The sequence below is a fragment of the Rutilus rutilus genome (assembly GCF_951802725.1).
Source record: "Rutilus rutilus genome assembly, chromosome: 19".
Lineage (NCBI taxonomy): Eukaryota > Metazoa > Chordata > Actinopteri > Cypriniformes > Leuciscidae > Rutilus > Rutilus rutilus.
Genome location: NC_140232.1, coordinates 11,062,326 through 11,083,295, shown reverse-complemented (window position 1 = coordinate 11,083,295; position 20,970 = coordinate 11,062,326). Strand labels below are relative to the sequence as shown.

At 37.8% G+C, this 20,970-nt stretch overlaps 2 protein-coding genes across 4 annotated transcripts in view; one reads left to right on the top strand and one right to left on the bottom strand.

Moving 5' to 3' along the window:
- Positions 1-5,569, bottom strand: part of LOC311279090 (glycerol-3-phosphate acyltransferase 4-like) — a 40,586-nt gene extending 35,017 nt beyond the window's left edge. For 2 of the 3 annotated variants that reach the window (XR_014625520.1, XM_084390353.1), the window contains exons 1-2: positions 5,479-5,569; positions 3,039-3,545 (exon numbers count right to left, since the gene is read on the bottom strand). Coding sequence is in view for 2 of the 3 variants with exons in the window: in XM_084390353.1 (XP_084246479.1) it covers positions 3,039-3,206 (168 nt within the window). In the remaining variant the exon portion in view is untranslated. The other variant, XM_084390354.1, reaches the window with a different exon arrangement.
- A 6,857-nt stretch (positions 5,570-12,426) lies between these two features.
- LOC311278864 (C2 calcium-dependent domain-containing protein 4C) lies at positions 12,427-13,596 on the top strand (the record flags this gene model as incomplete). Its single annotated transcript, XM_084389953.1, has 1 exon — positions 12,427-13,596. One exon carries the CDS (start codon positions 12,427-12,429, stop codon positions 13,594-13,596), a length of 1,170 nt encoding a protein of 389 aa, XP_084246079.1.
- Between the last annotated feature and the right edge of the window lie 7,374 nt (positions 13,597-20,970).

Sequence of the window (20,970 nt, the reverse complement as noted above, 5' to 3'; positions counted from 1 at the left end):
TGAACCCGGTTTTTGAAGGATTGTGGTAAGTCACTCGTTTGCAGAAGAGCCATAGTGGCAGGCAGAAAAAAGGAAGCCACAAGCAGTGAGATTGCACACCACTTACATAACAGCTTCAGACGGATGTGAGGTAATGCTGAAATAAATCAACCACAGCTGGAGTGAAGCAGCCCCTCAGCTCTTAACTTCACCTCCACGCCTGTCTCTAAATTTCTTTATGATTATTATATATAGTAACAAATCAGAAATTTTTTAGAAACATTAACCAGATGTGCACTTGAGCAACATGTTCTCATCATCCAGATCTCATTTCTTGTACCTGGCCTCTTTCTTACACAGAAATGGTGTTCATACTTCCTGTAGGTTCAGGACCAAAAAAAAAACAATTCAGTGAACTCCCAACTCCATTTACATCAAGATGGCCAGAATTGAATAAGACTATGAATATGCAAAACATATCAATTCCTCCTCTGCTAATGTCTTTACTGCTAAAAAGACTTACTACCACAACAAAACCCACTCTAAGCACATTTATAAAATTACAGACTGATATCCCTTCCTCCATTCATTGCTAAAACACTTCAACCAAGTCTCTACCGTTCCTGCACAGAACAACCTCCTGGACAACAACCAGTCTGGTTTCAAAAGCGAACACTCAACTGAGACTGCCCTGCTCTCGGTTATTAAAGCTCTGAGACTGGCAAGAGCAGCTTCCAAATCCTCAGTACTCATCTTGCTGTATCTGTCTGCTTCTTTTGACACCGTTAACCACCAGATCCTCCTGTCAACCCTCAAGACAAAGGGCATCTCAGGAACCGCACTCCAATGGTTCAAGTCTTACCTCTCAGGTAGGTCCTTCAGGGTGTTGTGGAGAAGTGAGGTGTCTAAGTCGCAACATCTAGCTACTGGGGTGCCTCAGGGCTCAGTGCTTGGACCACTTCTCTTCTCCATTTACATGTCATCACTAGGATCTGTTAATGTCATTAATTTTTTCCTATCACTGCTATGCTGATGACACAGTATCCGACGGTAGCTGCTCGCATCTCAGCCTGCCTGACAGACATTTCTTGCTGGATGAAGGACCTCCACCTTCAACTAAACCCTGCAAAGACAGAGCTGCTTGTGGTCCCGGCCAACCCAACACTACATCACAACTTCTCCATTCAGTTTGTCAACCATAACTCCATCCAGGACAGCCAGGAACCTTGGAGTTGTGATTGATGATCAGTTGAACTTCACAGGCCACATTGCTTGAACTGCCTGGTCCTGCAGATTTGCCCAATACAACATTAAGAGAATCAGGTCTTTCCTATCAGAGCATGCTACACAACTCCTTGTCCAAGCTGTTGTACTATCCAGACTGGACTATTGTAATGCTCTCTTGGCAGGACTTCCAGCATGCACTGTTAAACCTCTGCAACTTATCCAGAATGCTGCAGCAAGAGTGGTCTTTAATGAGCCGAAGAGAGGCCATGTCACACCTCACCTCATAAACTTGCACTGGTTGCCAATCGCTGTTCGCATCAAATTCAAGGCACTGATGTTTGCCTACAAAACAACCACTGGCTCTGCACCCCTATACTTAAACTCACTACTTCGGACCTATGTTCCCTCCTGAAGCTTGCAAGTGAACGATGCCTTGTGGTGTCATCTCAAAGAGGCACAAAATCACTTTCACGGACATTTACCTGGACTGTTCCAAGCTGGTGGAATGCCTAACTCAAACCATGCTGCTGAGTCTTTAGCCATTTTCAAGAAACTGCTGAAGACATCTCTTTCATCAACACTTGACCCATTAATACTAACACTTACTATTCTACAGTATATCTATTTTTTTTTAAAAACACACACAAACCTTGCTACGTGTATTGTGCTAGAGTCTAGACTAACTGGGACTGGTCACAGCATTTGCATATTACAGCCCTATTGTTAGTTTGATTGCTTATATTGCTCTCCTCATTTGTAAGCCACTGTGGATAAATGCGTCTGCTAAATGACTAAATGTAAATATCATTGTGTTCTGGAAGCACATGAGAAGTTCACACTACCAAATGCACTCCATAAAGAATTTCAAAAAAGATCATGTTAGTACCATAGTTTTTTTGGACATGTATCATGGTAGTACCATAATAATATTATTTTATATACCTTAGAGCAGTGGTTCCCAAACTTTTTCTGCCAGGCCCCCCTTTTGTAGAGTAAAATATTTTTTACCCAATTTTCTTAAAGAGATAGTTCACCCAACAATGAAATTTCATTGATTCATTGAGTGAGTCATTAATTATTCACCCTCATGTCGCTCCAAACCTATTACTCTCATCTTCAGAACACAAATGAAGATCTTTTTGATGAAATCTGAGAGCTTTATGTTCCTGTATTGACAGCTACGCAACTACCACTTTGACACTTCAAAAAGTTCATAAAGAGATAGTAGAGCTGATCCATATGAGATAAGCGGTTTATTCCAAATTTTCTAAAGAGACTTTTAGGCTTTTATTCACATAAACATTAATCAACTCACAAATCAGTTGTGTTAATTGGAAGATCAAGCATATTCGCTTGACGTGCGAGAACCAATGAGGTTAATTCTCGTGTTACGCATCACATTTCAGCTTATCTAATAACCAATGAGGTTAATTCTCGTGTTACGCATCACGTTTGAGCTTCTGTAAGAACCACTGAGGTTCATTCTCGTGTTACGCATCACGTTTGAGCTTCTGTAAGAACCAATGAGGTTTGTTCTCGTGCGTCAAGCATGTTCGGTTGAGCTTCTGTTTATGTTTGCTGATCAATGTTTAAATGTGAATAGAAGGCTAAATTAAATCTGTTCATCATATAAAGCAATCGAGTCTCTTCAGAAAATATGGGCTAAACCGCTCAATTTATATGGATTAGTTTTACAATCTCTTTATTAACTTTTTGAAGCGTCAAAGTGGTAATTGCGGAGCTGTCAATGTAATTAATGACAGACTTGTCATTTTTGGGTGAACTATCCCTTTAACCATCCTGAAATGGAACAAGATGATCTTCCAACTCACCTTAAAAACCTTGAGCAGTGTCTTCATGTAGAGTCCACGGATGCCAAAAGACAGACCAAAAATGGCAGGAACAATGATGAAGACCAAAAGCAGTGTGACCCACAAAGTGAAAGAAATGCCCAAGAGCATACATAGCAGATTACTAAAAGGAGAAATAAAAGGGCCCATTTTTTATTTTTTTTAAAGTTTCTTTCAGGAAGAAAATAAATAAATTGGGAAAGGGAAGTGGACTTCCCACAAGCCAACTTTCTCAAGCACTTTTAGGGTCAAAGTCTCCAGAGCATGATGTGGAATGAGTCCATAAAGAAGACTGGTAACATTATAAAGTCTTTTATATCCATTGGTGTACGACTGGATGAAGCAAACACATCTTTCGATGTGTGGCACTGCCCAGAGGCGATTTACTTCGCTTTTAATGAATTATACATTGGCAACTTTGCAACTTCAGATCCCTGTAGACTCACAGAGCATGACAGCTCTTCCCTCAGAGCTCTGAAATGAAGAAACCTGGAGAACGTGAAAGAAAACACATACAGGTAAAGGATTACAGTTCACTCAAGTACAGGGCAATTCCACGCAAAACTGTCACATCCATAACGCCAACACAATGCCATGGTATTTAGTTGGCGTTATGGATGTGACAGTTTTGCGCAGAATTGCCCTACAACCTTATTCAAATCAAACAGATAGTGGCGCACCCACCAAAGTAAACGCAACTGGTTGATCACAAAGCCAAACAAAGTGGCCTGCATTCAGTAAAAGCTACACTGAGATCTCAAACAAGGAGATATTTGAGCTCATAGAGCTCCCACAAGTACAGTGGTGGGAGACACACTTACATAACAGAGAAGAGAAGAGAAGAGAAGAGAAGAGAAGAGAAGAGAAGAGAAGAGAAGAGAAGAGAAGAGAAGAGAAGAGAAGAGAAGAGAAGAGACTAATGCAACTAATGTCAAAATTTTACTCCAATAGGTGAAAGTATCCAGCCAAAACAAAAAATATTCTGAAAGTAATCTGAAACCAATGTTGTTATTGTTAACCTTTGCAAGGCGTGGGCCTTTACACAACAACAGTGTTTTGGGGGCCTGAAAACACTAACTTTTGAAAACGAGATTCAAGATACTGTTATTATTGTCTCCATGTAAACTACTAAAACGTGAACAGTGACGTCATGCGCATGCATGTTCAGTCTATAGGCACGAAGTGTTTCTTTACAAAGTGGCACACAGCGTTTTCAGTTGTTTTCGCAGATCCATGTGATTCGGGTTCATTTTGAAAAGTTGTCGCCTATACGCAAAAAAAAAAACGCAAAGGAAAACCTTTTACGTTTTTAGAACATTGTCATCATGTAAACATTAATGTACACTAAAACAATTTATTTCTTTTTGGTAATCGAAATAAAGATGAAATAAAATATTAAATAAAATATATAGATGAAAGAAATATTAGAGGAAAAACTCAAAGATTTTCAATGTTGCTTAAAACTTGAACAAAACTTAGAAATGCTGCCTTGGCAACTGACTGAAATAAATAACTTTAATGACTTAATAAAATGGGAATAAACTTAATTAAAGCTATATAGAAATATTTCAGATTATATATATATATATATATATATATATTAAAAACGACAAAAGCACAAAACAAAATGAAACAAACGAAAGTTTAGATAAATTATAATATTATACTAATAAATGAAATAAATACTAGTATATAAATAATACTAACACTGTCTGAAGAAAACTGGGATACAATGAAGATTTTCACTGAAGTAGTTGAAGCACTACTAAACTATGCAAAGTAACCTGATTAATCACTTTTTTTAAGTCTTGACTTATTTTTTATTATAATTTTTTTTAGAAAATGCATGCAGTTATTTTTATTAAAATACAAGTTAAAATTTATTGCTTTAGGTAAAAAAAATTCCTTCATTTTTTAAAATTAATTTCAAAAAATATATTTCACTGGCTGTTTAAAAAAAAAAAACTTAAGAAAAATTAATGGGGGAAATTAATTTGACTTGTCAGCTAAATATGACTATCTAACTATCTATATTATAAACCTCAAATATAATTTTTATTAGTTAAAAACAATTCTTAGAAACGTACGTTACAGTACAACTAATCAGTTTCAACAGTACTCGACTTGCAGCAGTAGCCTAGTAATGAAGTACAATTACTCAAGACAAGTAGCCTACTTACGCATCATGTTATCTGTTGTGTCGCTGTTAAAAAATAAAATAAAATAAAAAATAAATACTTGATCCACTTGACTAGCTGACTTTATGATCAGGTAATCTCTGCCAGCTAAAGCTTTCAGCTAGTTGGTTGATGAACAGAAGCGGATGGTCTGATATATATATATATATATTTTGCCTATCATTTTACACAGACATGCCGCTCATCCTAGCATCACGTGTGTTGGTATCAATAGAAACACTTACTCTGCGCTTTATGGAGCTGCTTCGTTCTCAAGCTGAAGGCGCGTATTTATCGTGCTCACCCGACACCGGCAGAACAGACTGTCACGGAAAGGATGCAAAACAGAAGATCCGCATGTCGTGAGTGACGTACAAACTGACGCGTGTCCGTGACCACACCAGTAAGGAGTAACGGATTTACATGCGGCAGACGGATACTTTCCACCAGGGGGCGATTAAAGCATAGATATGTATATAGATTTCAACATTCGACCGCTCAAGATCTCAAGACATGTCGGCGAGCCCGCCATGTTGGAACGGTCAGCGTGTCGTCACTCACAGCCACTACATTGCACAGAGCTGGTTGTGAAACCGCCGAGGGATATATATAGAAGTCGTTAAAAATATGGATTTTTTTTTTTATATATATAATTTTCAAATCACAAATATATGTGTTTGGTTAATCATGAGAAGCGCTGGTAAAAGACAAGTAATAGGTTTTATGTGATCACGCTGTCTCTGTGCTGCTTCCACTACAGGTTGGAAACTAATTCACATCTGAACAATGACACAGATAAACTCCAATAGTATTTCATGTAAAATGGACATGGATTAAATGCATTTATTATTATTTATTATTTGTTTTCTTACCAATTACAGGCAAATTCCAAGCCTCATCCCTTACCAGAGATAGTCTTATTATTTATTTGAAAACAGTTAAGTTTTCAAAAAAAACATAAAAATACTAAAATCCACCTGGTGGTGCTGCAGGACTGTATTCTATGCCAATTGCAGTACAATTGCCATTATAATTGCCCCACAGACACGATTATGTCCTAATAATCATAATAAATAGCATAATACCTTTTGGTAATACTTCACGATTCACTGAAAATGTTTCAACTCATCAGTAAAAAGAAAGAAAAAATACTCAAATGTAAACCAAATGTTTGTTGTGTGAAACTGTATTGATATGTGTATGTGTTTTGACTTGACGTCAGTTTATTGTGAAATCATATCCAGTTTTACAATGATAGAAATAAAACAACCTCCAAATGAACTACAATAGGCCTAATGCATGTGATTATCATAGCTAAACACATATGTGTAAGGTAAACCAATGTGCCATATAATATGAACCAGTGAAAAACACTAATAATAAACATAATTTCTGTCATGACAACTCTTGGCAACTCATGACAACTCTCGTGTTTGGTGTGGTAATGGATATGGCAATGTTAATGTATTTTTGGAATAGATCTGCTACACTGCTGCTGCTGTTATTCATAGTGTACAGTCACATGACTGTCGTGGAGTCCTGGAGGGCAAAATAGCCATAGAACTTGCAGCACAAGCATGTCAATTTTCCATCTTAAAAACAAAAATATGTGAACAAAATGCAAGTTTTGGGCACTTGTGATCCATGCAGCAACTGCTGTGGCTGCAGTATTTCAATCACTATTGTTTTGCCCTATTTTTATACCCTGGTAATCCAGAGTTCTCGCGAGAGCACAAGTTGTATTTGCTCAGCGAGTTACTCTGGTGTCGAGTAATGATGCTCATTAAATATGCCCCTCGATCTGAGCTGCACCAATCACATCGGGTTATCTGATATAGGCGGGCCAGAGGTGAGCTAAACAGATGACGACAGCGCTGTGACGTCAAAGTCATTAGTAAACATTGCAAGATGGCTATGGATGAATACCAGGGGGGAAGGAAGTCGACCGGAAGTTGAAGTCGGCCGCGTGCCGCCATCTTGTAGCAGAACTTCACCTGCAGTTAGCATCCCATTGACTCCCATTCATTTTGGCCTCACTTTGACAGCGAATAACTTTACATCTGAGGCGTTTAAAGACTCCATTTGTCCATTATTTATTTCTAAAGAAACACGACAATGTATAAAATGCTCCATTACCTTGTAGCTTACGTTATGGCCCTGTAGAAGCAGTTTTTGTAAAAGTAGGCTAACGATTGCGTCATAACCACGCGACTCTCTGTCGCACAGTAGAGAGATTACCGTATGGACGGGAGGAGAAGCTCGCAGGCAATCGGGGAGACGTGGAGGCAAAATGACAAAATAATTAATCAGAATACCTAGCAAAAGTTTCTCCTGCTCCAGCTCATGGACAGCTCCTACTCACACTCTCCGTCTCTGCAAGATTCGGAAGGGAATGATTCAGATTTCTCTTGGCACAGCTCCTAGAAGACAGACGGGTTGCTCACGTGGTCCGTGTAACGCTTTGCTCGGTTTGAGTCTGCGCGTCAGGAAAGGAAGTGCTAAGAAATCGCGAAAAATGGGCTTCACTTGTCTCAATTGAGTTCCAATGGGGTCGCTGTGTCCATTTCTTTTACTGTCTATGATGAATACCAGTTGTTTGAAACGGCTTTGGCCGCTACAATGAACGAGTTAGACTTTGCTTTTTATCTAAAAGAGGAACAGAAGACACCGCTCGAATCGTTCCTTTGCAAGAAGGACGTTTTTGCTGTTTTGCCGACCGGATACGGTAAGAGTATAATCTACCAGTTAGCTCCGCTGGTAGCTAAGCATATGGGGCTTGTTGTGATTGGTCGTAGTGTTATCCAATTGCGTGCAGTGAGATTTTCAAATGCATGCTTGGTGCCGCCCCTCGAGCTGGCCGATTTTCATTAGTCAACGCCAGACGATTAATCTTTTAGATTTAGATATGGATTTCCAGGCTACTATTTGTACGGAATTTACGTAGAAAGGCTGTTAGAATTAAAGTCCCCCTTAAAACTCACCTTTGAACACCAAAATGACATTTAAAAGTTTTGTTCTTGAAAAAAAAACTACACCCTTGCCTCATTTAGTATACGCAGTTCTATAAATATGCACATTAGCCCCGCCTCCACTCACTCACACCAGCTCAGAGATCCTCTCGTTGACGATCACACGTTGACCTGATTGGTTACAAGGTAGTTTGTGACGTCAGAAACACCAGCGATTTTAAGCTGCGTTTTTGGTTCACTGCGGTTTAATGGAGAAAATACTCAGCAATGGTGACTTATGAATTTGCACATGGTTTGTCTTAACATATTAAAAACACCACATAGACAAACAACATTAAAATCTTGATTTTCACCACAGGGGGACTTTAAAGGGCTGATCAAGCAGCATAGATGGAGGGTGAACCGATGCCAGGCTAAGGAGGTGCTTAAACCATATTGGTGCAACCCACCCTTAAAGTACCTTAATGTCCAGTGATATTAAAAGATCAAATTCAGTTTATACCTTTTTGATGATGCATACTATATACAGGCGAGAAGATGAGGCCGGAAAATTAAGGCAACGCGTTTTCTTTATAATGGTTTTTGATGGGGAAAATAGCCTATGCATCATCAAAAAGGTGTATATTGAATATAATATTTTGTCTTATTACATTACTGCAAACCTGGTCAAAATGACTGGCAGGCAGCCGAGGAAAACCTTGTTTTGCCCTCCTATAAGCATGACTTGACGTGAAAACTAATTGCTGCTGTTGGTTATTGCTGCTGCTGCAGAGCAAGTATGGGACTTGCTACTGCCATTAAATACACAACACACTGCTGTGAGCATGACATGCTGCAGCTGTACAATACATCAATTACCTGTAGCAGATCTATACAGGTGGAGCTGGGGAAGGTGGAGGGTTTCTGAAAGTGTGATGCAACTGCTACAGCTGACCAAGTATTTGAAGGTTGAGCAGCGAGTTCATTGGCTATACTGATACAGCAGGAACCAATCAGCGGATTGAGTTAAGGACCTCTCAGCCTGCGCCATCTGTTTCATGACAGAACTTTGTATTTCTACACAAAAGTATTGCATAAATAATATACACTACTGTCCATTTATTTGATCAAAATTACAGTAAAAACAGTAATATTGTGAAATATTATTACAATTTAAAAATAACTGTTTTCTATTTTAATATAAAAATATGTATTCCTGTGATGGCAAAGTTGAATTTTCAACTGCAATTATTCCAGCCTTAAGTGTCACATGATCCTTCAGAAATCATTTTAAAATGCTGTTTTGGTGCTCTAGAAATATTTCTTATTATTGTCAATGTTGAAAACAGTTTGCTGCTTAATATTTTTGTGGAAACTGTATGATGTGTCCTTGCTGAAAAAAGTATTCATTTCATTTAAAACTTTGATTGGTTGTAAAAAAAATCGTATTGAAATTTTGTGGATAATTCCACCCACCCAAATCCTGACGTCAACCTTTAATCAGGACACTAGACTGGTCAGCTGGGAAGCGGGACTTCTGACCTCTACATGAAGGCTAAACCGGAGAACAGAGCCTGGCCACACTGTTTTCTAAGGAAAGGTTCATCTTTGAAGTGACACAAATGATGCCACTGTTGACCTTTAAATGTTAGGGGGGAAATCATTATCCACATCCATCTGACCTGAGAACAGTGCGGATCTCTGTGATATAACTGTTTTGGGGTAGGTTAGTGGGTGTGAGAGCTTGTCTGAAACCAGTTGTGGGGATTTTAGATCAAAAGGAAACCATTCTTATTACGCTGCACACAGAGGAGAGAGAGAGAGGTGGCTTATAGGACATTAAATGTGCTGTGATTGGCCACTGTGCATTGAAAGATATGATGAACAGACCAAACCGAACACTTAAACTTACAGATGAGCAACTCCACCACAGATCATCCAAACAGGTAAGGGCAAAAAAATCATCACAATACAGTTTGGTAACAGTTCACTATAATTCGTTAGCATTCATTTTTATAAATGCATTAGAGATCAACAATACTTTCACAGCTTTTATTAATAAAGGTTGATATGAATTTATACATGTAATACATCGTTGTATAAATTAACACAAATGTATTATGAACAAACATGAATTAACAATGAAAAATAATATTATTAATAAAAAAGTCTATTTTTGAAAAAAGTCTCTTATGTCACCAAGGCTGCATTTATTTGAAATATCATTACAGTTTATAATAATGGTTTTCTATTTAAATATATTTTACAATGTAATATAGGCTATCCCTGTGATGGCAAAGCTGCATTTTCTGCATCATTACGCCAGTCTTCAGTGTCACATGATCCTTCAGAAATCATTCTAATATGCTGATTTGACGAGAAACATTTCTTATTATCAGTGTTGAAAACAGTTGTTTTAATATTTTTGTGGAAACCAATGCATTTTTCTGTATTGTTTGATGAATAGAAAGTTTAGAAACTGCATTTATTTATTTAGAAATGGAAATCTTTTGTAACATAAATGCCTTTACTCACAGTTTTGATCAATTTAATGAATCCTTGCTGAAAATATATTTATTATTAATTTTAAAAATGTAAAATATTAAAAATATTAATTAAAAAACTTTTGAATGGTAGATTAATAAGTACTGTAATAGGTTTAAAATTTTACTTCTATACTTTATGCATTTTATTGCTGAGTTGTTGGTTAAAAGTTTATAGAAAATGTATGAACAGACAACAAGCTGTCACTTGTTCAAGATTTAGTTTTGACTGTGAGGTTAGGAGAACTGCAACAGTAAATTATGATTATAATATGAAATAAGAATTGTGTTTTGATTTTTTAAAATAAGTGATGAACATTATTTTATTAAAGTGTCCAGTTGAAGATTGTTCTTGACTTATCAGTTGATAAATATAGTATTTTAGTAAACATGTATCATTCAAAATAATCTATGCTTAATTTGCTTTAAAATGAATAATACATTTGTATTAAAATACTGTAAATACTGTAATATAAAGACTGTATTTATCAACTGATAAGTCAAGAACAATCAAAAGAATTAATGAGTGGTTAAAAAGAATTGCTACCATAAAAATATTCAGTAAAAATAACATGTATTAAAACTATCACTACTTTTCAATAATTTTAGGCTTTCTTATTTGAGATACATTGACTTAATAGAATTTTCTTTTCTTTTCTTTTCTTTTTTTCTTTTCTTTTCTTTTTTTTTCTAGAGTTAATTGCATTTAACTCCTTTAATGGGGGCAACTGTAACAATACTTGTATTAAATTCAATATAATGATCTGGTCTTTCTCAATATAAATACATTACTATTACTGTTGGCACATATAAATGTTTCTTAGGTTTGTTTTAGTATGTGACTTATAAAGGAAAATGCAAAACTTAACTCAATTTTATAAGTTAAGCTGGTTATAATAATTTGCACAAGATAAAAGATATTTGTTCAAATGAGGATTATAGAAATGGTCATGTTGGTGTAAAATGTGATGACAATATTGTTGATTCACATTTTCTATAATAGGTGCATCCTTATTCATGTATTTGAACTACTGTATTTTATATCATTTAGTAGTACAAATAGTGCAAGTGTGTCTGAAAATTGATTGGTTACCATGGTAAATGGGTTACAATGACCTTCACTTTAGAATACTGATCAAAATAATTAGTAGTTCCTTCTGAAACTGACAAGTCATTACTTTTTAAAACCTTACAAAACCCTCAAAAGCTATACAATAACTTCAGTCAATATTAGATAGTAATCATGCTTTTAACTTTAGAATACTGATCCAAATCATTAGTAAGTCCTTCTGAAGGATTTGGTAATACTTGAGTCATTACTAGAGGATAACCATTACCTTCACTTTAGAATTAATTACATTATGCATTATTGATGTTAATTATGAACCTAGTAGTTCTTAGAAGTTCTCTGAGAGGTATAGTGGTTATTGGTTAGCTACTGTACTAGTGAATTACCGCATTCAACCGAGCGCTATTACTTACTAATTCTTGTTAGTTAATAGTAGTTACTAAAATGTTAATAGTGCATTACTCATTTCTTCCTATTTAATTATTCATTAATGACAGAACTGTATTCCATAGTGTTACCAAATAAACTTAGTATAAGTGTATAGTGTATAGTGCGTTAGTTAATACACGTTAAATAGTATTAAACGTGTGTTAACTTTTTAAAACTGTTCCCCCCCCAGCATTATCAATCACAATGTGGATCCTTCAGAAAGTACAGGCGGGAGCAGAAAGTCTTCCGATGCAGATTAATCATCTCATCAGCAAACATAAAGAGGAGATTTCAGCCAAGACCAGCATCCTCAATAAACTGCACTGCAACGTCCTCACACCTGATCAAATTCCTGACTTTTTTCTGCCGCCCAAGCTGACCAAGCACAGCCTCGTGGCAGACGCAGAAAAAATTGTGCAATGTCTGAACGAAGAAAAAAAAGTTCTCAGCTCAGCAAAAACATCATTGTCAAGACCTGGTACTGCCCAGCCACTGAGAGCGAGTCTAAACAAATCTACAGCAGCCTTGAACAAACTCAAACCCATTCCATATTCGCTGAAATGCTACGAGTACGGTTTATTCGAGAGTCCGAACACGCGTCGCAAAGAGTCTTTGTTCCATTCGACACTTACCAGTTACACACTAGAACGGATGACCATCAGAACACCCAAATTTTCCTGTAGAGCAGTGCTGAAAGCGGCCAGCACTGAGAGTGACACGCCCTCTGCTGACTCCTCCCCTTATTCCACTCCTCCACCAATCAGAAGAGAGGATTTCACCAGCAAACAGTCATTGTCTGAAGATCCAGTTCAGGAAGATATTCAAGCCTCTAAAAATGAGAAAAATAAAGTTCACTCCACTCCTGACAAAAAGTCCACGTCAAAAGTGCATCACCATGCTAAAGTTATTCAAACGTCCCGTTGCACCAAACTAGCCCCGCCCATCCAGTTCCCATTGGACATGCTGCACTGCCAGGAACGCTTCCATCAGGAACACGTGCTTCCTCTTCCTCAGAGAGGCCGTGTGCGCATTTCCGCCTTCAGGTCCAGTGCGGCCAGGTGCTCTATGACAATTCGCATCCGCGTAGTCTCGGTTGAAGGCTTGAGAGATCCTGGTGACCCTCGGCCTTTGACCTGCAGCTTGACCCTAAGCCTCACCCCAGGCAAGCTGCAGAGGCAACACAGCGCCATCATCAGGAACTGCCGCAACCCTGTGTTCAATGAAGACTTCTTCTTTCAGGAACCAGAGGAGCAGCAGGGCATTCTGGGAGATCTGGCCCTCAGACTGAAGGTGCTGGATAAGGCCTCAGGATTGGGCAGAGGAGTGGTGCTGGGAATTGTCATCAAACCTCTCTGTCAGCTACTGCCACTGTGAGACACAAACACTCAAAGAAGCATGCTCCATATTTGCAGTCCCAAGTGTCCAGAGATCCAAAGTGTCATTTTGACTGTAATAGATCCCAGTTTGTAGTTCTAAATTAGCAAGTATTAGTTTGAGCAATTAAGAAATTCTATGATGTACTGACGTCATGACCAAAAATGATCTGGTTTATTGATATCGCAAACATGTTGCGTTCCCCTAAGAAAGTTTGCATTTGCTAGTTAAGTGTTTGCATTAACCCGAGAGACTTCTGTGAGAGAACACAAAAGCATTGAATTTTTTTTCCTCACATCACCATGTCCACAAAGCCACAGGGTTTGCCAAAAAAGCGTAATGCCTTCTGACGCTGCGGTACACAGGGAAGAATTTTTTTTTTTTTTTTTAATGGATGTCAGTGGAGGAGAGGCTTCACTACGCTGAAAAAATAGTTTTTGGGGGGAAACGGCTAATCATTTAATGAATCATCTGCCCATCGGCTAATCTTCAACATGTTTGCGCTTAATCATTCATTTTGGATTTATCTATTTTTAGAGTTTACACTGAAAAAAATGCTGTTTATAAGAGAAGTCACAGACAATTGCTTAACAGCTATGATTCAGTTTACGGCACTTCTCATTCATTTCTATGGTATCCGCAAACAGTGATTGACTGTCAAACATCTCTGAATGAAATTCAATGATGTCAAGGTTGTAATGTGATTGGTTATCAAGGCACACATGATCCTGGGTCAGCCAGAAACTTCATCTCTGGGAGCCTCTGCTGCCACCTTAACCTCAAGAAAAGGCACACTGAAACCCATTACCAAGTTCAGTCGATAACCGGAAAACCCATCTGCAGAAACCATGTAGAGATAAACAGTTGGACCCCTCTAGTTGCAAACTGCAAAAGTTGCAACTCAAAAGTTGCAAACTTAGTTTTTTTTACAGTGAGTCAATCCCCTTTATGGTTCTGGAGAATTCCACCACTGGTATTATATTAAGGCACCCGTGGCTAGTGCAACACGACCCAGACCTATCCTGGACCACTGGAGTCCTGAAATGAGGCGATAGCTGTGTCCCAGGATGTTTCCGTCATCTTCCTAGACCAGTACAGCCACTTCCGGGGAACTCGATGTCCATTGACAGCCCTGTGGAACAGCAATCTGTGGATATTCCAGTCTGCTATGCCCCTTTCAGTGACGTGTTCTGTCCCAAAAAATCGTCGCTGTTGCCTCCACACTGGCCATGGGACTGTACCATCAACATTATCTGGGTGAGCCAGTGCCCCATGACAAAATCTTCCCTAAATCACTTCCAGAACAGGAGGCGATGGAGGAGTACATAGAAGAGGCTTCTTCTTAGTGGCAAAAAAGGATGGAAATCTTTTTTGTATTAACTACAGTATTAACTACAGAGGTCTCAACAAGATGACCGTCAAATTCAGGTCACAGCTGAACTCTTGTTTATCCATGTACTATCGAATCCCAGAAGACATTGTATCAGACAGAGGAATCCACAGTTCATTTCCCAGGTATGGAAGGCCTTTTTAAACTCCTAGGTGTGACCGTAAGTCTCTCGTCAGGTTACCATCCTCAGTTGAACGGGCAAGATGAGAGGAAGATCTAGGAGATTGGGCACTTCCTGAGAACCTTTTGCCATGGCCACCAGAACTCTTGGAACCAATTCCTAGGCTGGGCCTAATACAGGCAGAACTCTATTTGTCAGCCAGCCACCATCACTGGACTAAATCCCTTCAAGTGCGTACTCAGCTACCAGCCTCCACTGTTCCCATGGTCTGGGGAACCACCTGATGTCCCATCAGTCGATCATTGGTTCCGAGAGAGTGAGAGGGTCTGGGACGCTGCACATCACCATCTGCAGAGAGCAGTGTGCAGACAAAGAACCCAAGCGGAAGTCTGGAGAGACGAAACACCAACATTCCAACAGGGACAGAAGGTTTGGCTTTCTACCCGTGACATCAAAATGCACCTGCCCTGCAAGAAATTGAGTCCCAGATACGTTGGCCCTTTCACCATCACCTGTCAGATCACCTCCCAGTCACCTACCAGTTAAAGTTACCATTTGCACTACAGAATTCACCCTTCATTTCCAGAAGAACATTCATGGGTCTCCAGGGATGACATAGATCCAGCCCTCCTTACCACATACCGTGAGACTCACCCAGATCTTCCAGCACCTTGAGGAAGAGGCTGGACACCAAACTACCATATCTGTCCGCAATTAATCACCTGCATTACCTGTAGCTCATCTTTATTAAATAAATAAACAACTCTTGATTTTATCTCTGTTCCGTAAGAAGTATAGTACAGTATTTACTAGCTTTTTTAAAATATATTTTCAGCTTTTTTTTCTATTTAGCTTTATTTTTGTTTCAGTTTTATTCTTTTTTCTTGAACCTCAGATTTGTAAACGTTTTAGTTAACAATAAGAACACTGGTTTATTCATTAGATGTCTGTCACATTCAAATATTCACTCACCGATGAATGATTCCAATCATTTCTTTCATAGGCTACTCCACTCTTATTGGATAATATTGTATTGTATTATGTATTATATGTTATTTCATGGCTTTTCAGGTAAAACTACACAGTAAAACAAACAAGATGTGACAAACTGCCCCAACATCAATGTGACAATTTGCCCTTATTCATCAAGTGAATACAATCTCTGAACACAAGAGGGCGAGTGTGAGTTTCTGTATCACATCTCAGCTTTGACTTCCTCAAGCACTCTGACTGCGATCTTTACAAAGTGTTTGACTAATTGAGATGATTATTACAAAGGTGTACAGTGTGTGAACTTTCTTTTCCTCTCTCACACACAAACACACACGTTGCAGGAGTGCACATGTTGTAGGGCCAGTGTTAAGCAGATAGAAAGAGAGTCCTAATTAGTCCAATAAAAACCCAAGTGCCTGCTCTAATAGAAAGATAAATGTGCAGGGAGGCAGCACAGGACCTTTCCTTTAACTGCTGTCAACAGCCAATTAACTCTAAATGAGCAGTGTGTGCATCTCTGAACACTCATCAGACACTGGCTTAAAAAATGAGACTGCACGCATGGACACACACACACAAACACACACATAAGCACGTTCACTTAGCTATAAAAACGGGGACATTACATAGACGTCTACTGGCAGCTAGTTATATATTTAAGTACTGCAACAAATAAATTGTCCTTTCACAAATAAAGAAAAAATATTTACTTTGTTGTCTTCCCAAAAGGAGTTTTTTCAGGTTTTACTTATTACAAATGGTAAACTTGAACATCACACTGCAACCAGTCAAGGGAGAATGGGGCAAGTTGTCACAAGGTTTATATCAGGAACTATGAGGTTTTGAGACAAAAGTCCAAGTTAAGTTCTTAAATGTATGTTTTCTAGCAGTGTTTTTTGTGCTTTCAAACATTTAGTTTAAAACTCTTTTAAGTTTTTATTTTTTTTTGTAAAAGGTAACAAAATTATAATATCATTATATTTTTGCTGTAGCTGTTGATAAATCAAAATAATAAAAACCACACTGAGATACATTTAGACACAAAGTCAGGGAAAAATTGAAGGCAGATGTGCTTAAAGATATTTTTCATAAATGTCAGGCCAGGGATGGTTTAAATGTTATAAAATATGATTTATTAATAACTTTATAATTTTCAGCTTATTAATTAAAGTAGTTTTTGTTCAGAATATGTGTGTGTGTGTGTGTGTGTGTGTGTGTGTGTGTGTGTGTGTGTGTTTCATAATTGCTTTTCATATATTGTTTAAAGGCCATTCATAGGTTGTTTAATGGAATATATTGTGCGTGTCTATACAGAATTAATAATAATAACTTAATTAATAAAAAAAAGCAATAATAATAAAAAATCATTTAAAAACATGGTGTCCCCAGAATGTGTCTATTAAATTTCAGCTCAAAATACCCCAAATCATTTATTATAGCTTGTCAAATTTGCCCCTTTTTGGGTGATTCCGTTTTTGAGTGCATCCCTTTAAATGCAAATGAGCTGCTGCTACACTTTTTACATTTCTGGGTTGGTAGATGCACCGGGGACCCGATTATAGCTCTTAAACACGGAAAAAGTCTGATTTTCATGATATGTCCCCTTTAAAAAATATTTACTGTAGTAAAAAAAAAAAAACATTTTTCATTACTGTAGTAAGACAACTAGTCCTGTCTCCCCTATACAGTTTTTTAGGACAGCTGAAAGTTGTGAAAAACTTTCAAAACTTCATAAAGGCCTGAAAAACACTGACACTATGGCTTCAGAATTCATGGAAGTAATCAGAGGAAGTAGTCAAGCCCCAGACAATCTGCTATATTGAGCACCATTAACACTGGGACTTGGCTGCATCTAACAATCCTTGTTAAAAGGACAACCTCCAACCATTTCAATTAGCCCAGAGGGCAGTCCGAACGTGGCTGTCTTTTCTTTCGTGAATCACTAAGAAAGAGAGAGATTTAGTGATCAGCGCTACAGCTCTGGTGACCTCTACTCATCTTTTGTTAATGCATGGCAGATGAGCTTTTTATTATGAGTCGGTGACTTATGGCTCGAGGTGTGTTGAAGGGGAAAGGCAGAAGGCACATGCCAAGTAATGAAGCTCAGCCCTGAAAGAACAAATCAATGTGATTTCATTGAGCTCCAGCACCTGAGAGCTGCCATGAATTAAAAGCTACAGAACAAGAAACTACTGTATAATGTCTTTAAGATCACTTCCAGATACTTGAAGAACTCAGTTTTAATCAGTCTACCAATAATGTTCAACATTCATGCAGAATGTTTAGAAGAATTTTCATTGTTTCTAAATCTGAATACCTGTCATTTTTACTATTTCGTTGCTGTCAACGTGTCAGTTTGATGTTTGCATTCAAGCTCTTGTGTTACAGGGGTCATTGGATGCCCATTTTCCACAAGTTGGTATGATTCTTTAGGGTCTTCATGTAAAGTTTGCAATATACTTCCTCAATGGTTGTGTAAAACATCACCCTTTTTACCTTTAGCTCTTTTCACAGCGACCCGTTTCGGCGCATGTCTCTTTAAATGATAATGAGCAACTGCTCACCCCACCCATCTCTTCCATGGGGCGTCACACAAGACACGAAAAGTGCAGCCTTGGCGGACAGTATGCAAATGGCCGAGGGCGGAAATATGCTAATACGGGACAGTCCGTCAGCGGACGTGGGCGGAGCATGAGCAATATGACATCATATTGCTCAGAAAATCCAAACGGCTTGGTTATTGAGAGTGTTTAGACTTTTTGAGGATAAAAAAAAAGAGTGAATGGATTTTTTTTTTATTGTATGGTGGTTGTGTCCACAAAGACACATAGACACATTTCTATGCAAACACCATATAAAAGTGAATTTTGCATCCGATGACCCCTTTAAAACTAAATTAGTAGTAATGTTGTTGGTTGCAGTATAATGATGTCTCAAACTAAGGGATGGTTAAAATTTGAGGGGGAAAAACACAATAAATACAAAGTTCTGTCTTGAAACTCTAGACGGCACAGGCTAGGTCCTCAACCTTTATGCTCGTAATCACATCATTATCTATAGGGCACAGCTGATTGGTTCCTGCTGTGCCAATGAGCTCGCGTGCTCAATCTTCAAATACATCGGTAGCATTTGCCTTAGCAGTGCAGCGCGCATTCAGAAACCCTCCACCTTCCCCAGCTCCACCTGTATAGATCTGCTACGGGTAATTCATGTACGCTATAGATCTTATGTAGCCCTTCCCCTTTTCAGCGCTGCGCTCCTTGTCTTTTGTCTTCCAGTCTGTATTTTCACAGTGATTTTGCGTATTTATGAATGAACGGCTCGTTTAAAATCTTCCCGGTCTAATGACATTTGTTAAGACATCTGCTTTAAACATTACAATCCTCACGATAACTTTCGTTAACTTTACAAGAAGTAAATCCACTTTACCAGCTAATTACTCCTCAACAGCGATGCCATAGAAATATACAGAACGATCGCAAAAACGGAAGTTCAAAGATAATATTCTAAAGATGGCTGTGCCCTTGTGTTTCTGGCGCATAAGGTCTATATAGTACAGCTGCAGCATGTCTTACTTGCTCACAGCAGTGTGTTGTGTATTTAATGGCAGTAGCAAATCATGTACTTGCTCTGCAGCAGCAGCAATAACCAACAGCAGCAGCAGCTTAGCAGATCTATTCCACCAAGACCAAACATATCAACATTGTCATATCCATTATCATGTCAAACACTCCGAGAGTTGTCATGACAGAAATACTTTTAAAGACAATTTATTATGCTCACTATAATATAAATAATAATAATTCTAAAAATGAAAATGATAAAAAAAAGCAAGTAAATCTATACATAAAGGTGTCTGAAAAGGACCAAAAATAAAGGATGAAGGCATAGTAAAACGTTTTCAAGATGGTCAATATAATAAAAGTAAACATGTTGAAATTTGAAAGATTTAGAATTTTTTTTTTTTTTTATGGTTTTGAAATGTCACTTATGCTCAACAAGGCTGCATTTATTTGATGAACAGTAGGCCTAATATTGTGAATTATTACAATTTGAAAAAAATATTATTTTAAAAAGTAATTTGCCCAGACAGCAACATAGTGTCGGCCCAGATCCGGTCCACATGTGGTACGTGTGTGTCAAATTGAATTTTTAGCAGCCATGACAAATATGTTCTATGATAACATTTCCATTAAGTAATGAAAACATTATTTTTAAATGTTCTCAGAATGTTACAAATTTCCATTTTTTTGTAAATGGTTTAAAAATATTTTTTCCGTGTTTATGCGAAGGCCAACAAAATATTAAGGGAACGTTCCATTTTAACATTTTAAAAACATTGTGGGAGCGTATAGCTTTTTAAATGCTGAACATTTTTAAAACGAGTTGTAAGTAAAAAACGTTGGACAAACGTGCAACAAAACTTGTCATGAACTATGTATAAATAACGTTTTTGTGCTAACGTTTTGATAATGTTATTAAAGACTGCGTACAAACATTCTATTAATTTTACTAGAAGAACGTATTTTCATAACTTTGAGAGAACCTTGCAAAACATTAGCCAAAGTTCTGAGAACGTTTCCTGTTAGCATGGGATTACTCCAGTCTTCAGTGTCACAGGATCCTTATGCTGATTTGGTGCAAGATACATTTCTTATTGAAAACAGTTGTGCCGCTTAATATTTTTGTGGAAACCATGACATATTTTTATACGAAAGATGCAAGATTCTTTGATGAATAAAGTTCAGATATTTTGTAACATTATAAATGTCTTTACCAATGTTGGGGTTGGCGTTACAATATTGGGTTACTCCCTGAAAAAGTAACTAATTGCAATACTCAGTTACTTTTCATGGAAAGTAATTACGTT